The following is a 6,116-nucleotide window of genomic DNA, read 5'->3' on the forward strand; positions in this document are numbered from 1 at the left end:
TTTTTTTTTTCCTAACAGATTTTTAAAAGTAGAACTGGTGGATTTTCCTCTTAGTTATATTTCTATGCTGAATTCATTGTGTTCTGCATTCATCTAGGTTGAGCTGGAATATTTCCATCATACATTGTCTAATATTTTTCAGTATTCATAGCATACAGTGACCTTCTAGTGTTTTTTCCAAGCATACTTCCATTTGTTTATGATAAAGGTACACAGTGGGCTTCGTTTTTTTATTGTAATATAAGCACACTTGGCATCTTTAACTTTCTTCAGTAGAATTTGACTTTAGTTATCTTAGCATTTTTACTTTCATACAAAGTTTTATGAAAGACAAATACTTGTTTATTGAAGTAAACTATAAAGAAGCAAAAAGCACTTGTTACTCTCTCAGAAACTATCTTTTTCATGATGTATTTCATGCACAGCCCTAGTTTTTATTCAGTGGAATGTTTCTTATACTTCCTCAGGTTATTGTTCATTTTAATTACCATAATTTCTAATGCACTGTTTTATCCATAGCTTTGTTTATTATTGTTATGTTTTGGAATGAAATTTGGTCAAATATTATGATTACGGTGAGTTCTGTAACAGCTACTGGTAATGTTTTCTAAGTCACGTAAAAGCAGTGGAGCAACTGTCTTGGAAAATGCACTTCAAACTTAAAACCAACATTGGTTTAAATTTGCTCCTAAGTATTAGTGTCCAGTAGTTTTTTATTTTTAACAATGACTATTATAGATACATATTACTCTTTTTAGTGCTTCTGCTGGAACAGACCTAATCATTTTAAAAATATTAATTTGATGTTGCAGTAGGTTTTATAGTCCTGAGATGTTAAATCTTAAATACTTGGATGGTTTTATGTATATTATTTTTAAAACTTCATCCTTTTATAATGTTTATATATTTAAAAGAAAATATGTAACTATATATTCATGGGCAGAAACATAAGAAATAAAACATGGTATAGATTTAGTTGGCATTTTAAGATTGTATTTGCATCATCCCCTGCTTCTCAGGGTATAAACTCCAGCAGTCCTACGAAATCAGTCTTGTTTTTATTTTCTTGTTTGTATTATTGATATTTGTCTAATTGAATGAATTTTCACTACACTTAAGGTTTAATTTCCCTTCTAAAAACAAAAGTCCCACCTTAGGATCAGCTGTCTCACATACTAAGTTGCCTTAGCTTTCCGGCAGCTAAAATGGGGTATTGTTACATACACTGATGTTTGATAGCATTATTGAATATGGTGAATTAGTGAAGTGACTGACTACCCTAGTTTCACCCTGTGGGTCCAGTGGTTATATTGGGCTTTGTTTTATTCATAGGGATATTCTGATGCATTTTCCATGAAACTGATTTCTCCCTCTCTTTTTTTTTTTTTTTTTTTTTAGCTTCAGCATTAGCTGCAGCTGCCTCTGTTCAACCTCTTGCAACACAGTGTTTCCAACTCTCTAACATGTTTAACCCTCAAACGTAAGTTATATACTTTGGTCAAGTTCAAAAGGGTATGCTGTGAAATCTTTAATGTTTAACTTGTCTAAGTTAACATTTAGCATGTTTTCAACATATTTCATAGTTCAAACACTGCCACAATTTTGATCCTTTTAGTATAATTATTTTTATGCACATTATGAATGGTTTCCCTTGAATGTGTTTGTAAGATTGGAATTCATTTGAAAGCTTTGTAGATTTTATGTTTTCCCTTTATATCTAGTAGTTTTCTGTGAAGTTAGTATCAGTATTTATTTGTATCACCAGTATACTCTTTTCCTAGTCCTATGAAATGGTGATAAACTTGGTGTAAGTATCTTTGAAAGATGTCAATTAACCACTTAAATGTTAAACAGAAATGATTTTTAAAATAAAAGAACACACTTAAGATTTTTTATACAGATTGGAGTATGTGTCTATCATTTTATAAGTTTGAGTAGTGTCTCATAGATTTAATACTTTGTTACAGAGAAGAAGAAGTTGGATGGGATACAGAGATTAAAGATGATGTGATTGAAGAATGTAATAAACATGGAGGAGTTATTCATATTTATGTTGACAAAAATTCAGCTCAGGTATTTTGATTGTTATTTTCTTGTGTCTTAATTTTCACACATACTTGGGGCATATTATGATCACTGGTTTTCCTTAGAGCGTATTGGGGTTTTTTGTTTTTTCCTGAGAGAAGCTTTAGCATACTGACTAAATACACCCCCTACAAAATAAAGACACTTTTAAAATAGTTCAGGTCATCATGTAGCATTATTGTTGCTGTTTAGTGTTCAGAGGTTGCCATGAAATTCTGGCACCTTGATTTCATTCTTCGGCAGCTTTCACATCATAGAAGATAGTAACAAGGCCAGTTTTGGGGATGATGAACTATTTTCAATAAATTTCTAGGTTATATATATTAGCTAGTGAAACAATTATGCAGTTATAGAGCAGTTTTTCTATAGGTAACTTGAATAAACCTGTTGGAATCCATGTTGTATATCACACCTTTAACCTTTTTTGTTGTATTTTAGGGCAATGTGTATGTGAAGTGCCCATCAATTGCTGCAGCCATTGCTGCTGTCAATGCATTGCATGGCAGGTGGTTTGCTGGTGAGTTTGACCTTTTTTCTGAGCGATTGTTTTTAACGGTCTAATCTAAGTGAAGAAGCTAAACGACCATATGTGTTTCTTTCAACAGGTAAAATGATAACAGCAGCGTATGTACCTCTTCCAACTTACCACAACCTCTTTCCTGATTCCATGACAGCAACACAACTACTGGTTCCAAGTAGACGATGAAGGAAAATATAGTCCCTTATGTACATAGCTTTTTTTTCTTTCTTGAGAATTCATCTTGAGTTATCTTTTATTTAGATAAAAATAAAGAGGCAAGGGTCTACTGTCATTTGTATACAGTTCCTGTTACCTTGAAAAAATAAAAATGTTAACAGGAATGCAGTGTGCTCATTCTCCCTAACTAGCAAATCCCACTGTATACAAAGCTGTTCTCTTGTTCTGCCTTTTAAATGTACATGTAGAAAATTACATTAAGGATCTATAGGAATAGCTAGCTCTAGGGGAACAAATGTGCTTAACATAAAAAGGCAGACAGGGATGTAATGATGTTTTTAATGTTTCAGAAGCCTAACTTTTTACACAGCAGTTACATTTCACTAATGTTGATATTTGGTTAATGGTTTAGCAGAGGTTTCTGGAATACATAGTTTATGGAAATTCAAGACAGCTAAAAGGGCTGTTTGATTAACATCTCATCTTGCATTCTGATCAACTGGCAAGAAAAGGAGATTTCAAAATTACATTTCTGGATGGTATCTTTTCAATTAATGTATCTGTAAAAGTTTCTTTGTAAATATTATGTGTTCTGGTGTGTCTAAGATTCCAAACAAAATGATCCCTGCATTTCCTCAAGATGTTTAGTGACAGTCTGGTAAGCAAAGCAGTCTGAGCAAGAAATAGGAAATGCAGAAATAGGTTTTGTCTGGTTGCATATAATCTTTGCTCTTTTTAAGCTCTGTGAGCTCTGAAATATATTTTTGGGTTACTTCAGTGTGTTTGACAAGACAGCTTGATATTTCTATCAAACAAATGACTTTCATATTGCAACAATCTTTGTAAGAACCACTCAAATAAAATTCTCTTAAAAAGGCCACAAGAAATCTTCATTTTTGAAATGTTTTAAAGTCACAGAAACTTGGAAATAGAATATTAGTTTCTTTGACTTTTTAGTTGCCTCTTTGGGAAAATTCTTAAACTGTTGCCCTCAAGTTGTCCCTCTACGTTCCTCTGTATCAGTCTTAGTACCGTACTACTTATTTAGGGTATTACATCAAAACTGAGGAATTTACCAAAAAGAAAACCAAACTGATTTGACCAGGCCTCAAACCTGGGCATACTTAAGTCTCTCTTACGTTTTCTGGACATCTTTGTGGGGAGGAAAAATGCCTCGTTATTTAAAAGTAAATACTGGAGAAAATGGTGGAAGTTCAAACTGGTTTCCCAAATTGATTAACTGCATTTTTGAGCTTTAACTTTACTTGGGCAGCAACCCTTCGTAATTTACACTCTGAACTCTGCTTCAAGTTTTTGTGTCTAGGTTGAATCTTGAGTAGGGGATGTTGCTCCTAATTGCTCCTTCCAATACTGATTTCCTCACCTGCCTGAATTTCTTTTACTACTGTATTGATTTGTTAGGGCTGAATCATAAGTGTTACAGGTTTATTCAGATATCAAGATAACTCAGTTTGAATTTGGAGGCGTCACAGTTTTCTACCAACCCTTTTGAGGGATGTTTGTAATTCCCTTACTTGCTTCAGTTATATAACCTAAAGAAAAATTTCAAGATTCAAGTTAACTTTATTTTTGAACACCAGGCAGCAGTGTTACTGGGTGGCAGAGACGTACATAATGCCAACTTTTTTCTTTCCAAATTATCTCCTAGTGATTAAAAATTTCTTCTTGGATCAAGTACTATCAGGTTTGTTCTGTCATTCCTTTCTAGGGAACTGGGCCACCAAAGGTGCCTTCAGGTGTTTATTTAATCTCATCTGTTAAGAGGTGGCAAAAATTTGCCCACCACCAAAGAATGAAATTTGGGTTGTAGGGCTTCCCTGGTGCGCAGTGGTTAAGAATCCGCCTGCCAATGCAGGGGACACAGGTTTGAGCCCTGGTCCGGGAAGATCCCACGTGCCTCAGAGCAGCTAAGCCCGTGTGCCACAACTACTGAAGCCTGTGCCCCTAGAGCCCGTGCTCCACCAGAGAAGCCACAATGAGAAGCCCGCACACTACAAGGAAGAGTATCCCTTGTTCACCGCAACTAGAGAAAGCCCGTGCACAGCAACGAAAACCCAACACAGCCAAAGATAGATAAAATAAATTTGGGTTGTAAATGATCAAAGCAAATTTGTTAAAAAAGAGTTTAGTCAAATGGAAAATAGCTCAAACGGCTATTCTGAGTGAGATCCTATAGGATCTGAGACAACATACAATTTGGTTGTGAATTTTTTAGGTGCTGTAACTTATGGGAGTGTCCTTGACCGCAGTTAGATCTGAGTGTCTTTATGCCCCCCAAATATTCCAGTGTAGTTTATTATAACATTTATTATCATCTTCTTAGTTAATGATTGAGAAATTTTTTTTTGAGGGGGTTTTTTTGGTTTGTTTTTTAATTTTTATTTATTGATGGCTGTGTTGGGTCTTCGTTTCTGTGCGAGGGCTTTCTCTAGTTGTGGCAAGCGGGGGCCACTCTTCATTGCAGTGCACGGGCCTCTCACTATCGCGGCCTCTCTTGTTGCGGAGCACAGGCTCCAGATGCGCAAGCTCAGTAATTGTGGCTCACGGGCCCAGCTGCTCCGCGGCATGTGGGATCTTCCCAGACCAGGGCTCGAACCCGTGTCCCCTGTATTGGCAGGCAGATTCTCAACCACTGTGCCACCAGGGAAGCCTGAGAAATATTTGAGGGGAACTCAGTTTAGAGCAATATCAAGGAATATGTTGCTTGTACAGGTGAGGGAAACTACCTTAAGCCAATTAATAGAATGGGGGGAGGTCAGTTGGTAAAGTTTACATCTTCACTGATGGCTGGTTAGAAAATCATTTGGGATTCATGAAGCTGAGAGGCTACAAAATTGGTTTGAATTTGTTCTTTTTCTGATTAAGTCATATCTGAAGGACAATTTTTGGGTGAAAAATGTAATAGCTAACCTTGTGACCTTGAGGAAAATCTAGACTTAACATTTTTTTTTTTTTTTTTAAGAAATTCACGTTCTTTTATTTATTTATTTATTTATGACTGTGTTGAGTCTTCGTTTCTGTGCGAGGGCTTTCTCTAGTTGCGGCAAGTGGGGACCACTCTTCATCGCGGTGCACGGGCCTCTCACCATCGCGGCCTCTCTTGTTGCGGAGCACAGGCTCCAGACGCACAGGCTCAGTAATTGTGGCTCACGGGCCCAGTTGCTCCGTGGCATGTGGGATCTTCCCAGACCAGGGCTCGAACCCGCATCCCCTGCATTGGCAGGCAGATTCTCAACCACTGCGCCACCAGGGAAGCCCCTAGACTTAACATTTTAAAGGTGAAAAACTAATAGCATCAACCTTAAAGTGTTGA

The 6,116-nt window shown here is 36.4% G+C and overlaps 1 protein-coding gene across 4 annotated transcripts in view; it reads left to right on the forward strand.

The window, feature by feature from the left end:
• RBM39 (RNA binding motif protein 39) overlaps positions 1–2,897 on the forward strand; it is a 28,961-nt gene extending 26,064 nt beyond the window's left edge. For all 4 annotated transcript variants that reach the window (XM_059898631.1, XM_059898632.1, XM_059898629.1 and 1 more), the window contains 4 exons: positions 1,399–1,480; positions 1,968–2,073; positions 2,524–2,602; positions 2,691–2,897. In XM_059898631.1, coding sequence (XP_059754614.1) covers positions 1,399–1,480; positions 1,968–2,073; positions 2,524–2,602; positions 2,691–2,791 — 368 coding nt within the window. In that variant the 3' untranslated portion in view covers positions 2,792–2,897. The remainder of the gene's footprint in view (positions 1–1,398; positions 1,481–1,967; positions 2,074–2,523; positions 2,603–2,690) is intronic.
• The last annotated feature ends 3,219 nt before the right edge of the window (positions 2,898–6,116 follow it).

This window comes from Balaenoptera ricei, chromosome 15, assembly GCF_028023285.1.
Source record: "Balaenoptera ricei isolate mBalRic1 chromosome 15, mBalRic1.hap2, whole genome shotgun sequence".
In the NCBI taxonomy this organism is placed as follows: Eukaryota; Metazoa; Chordata; class Mammalia; order Artiodactyla; family Balaenopteridae; genus Balaenoptera; species Balaenoptera ricei.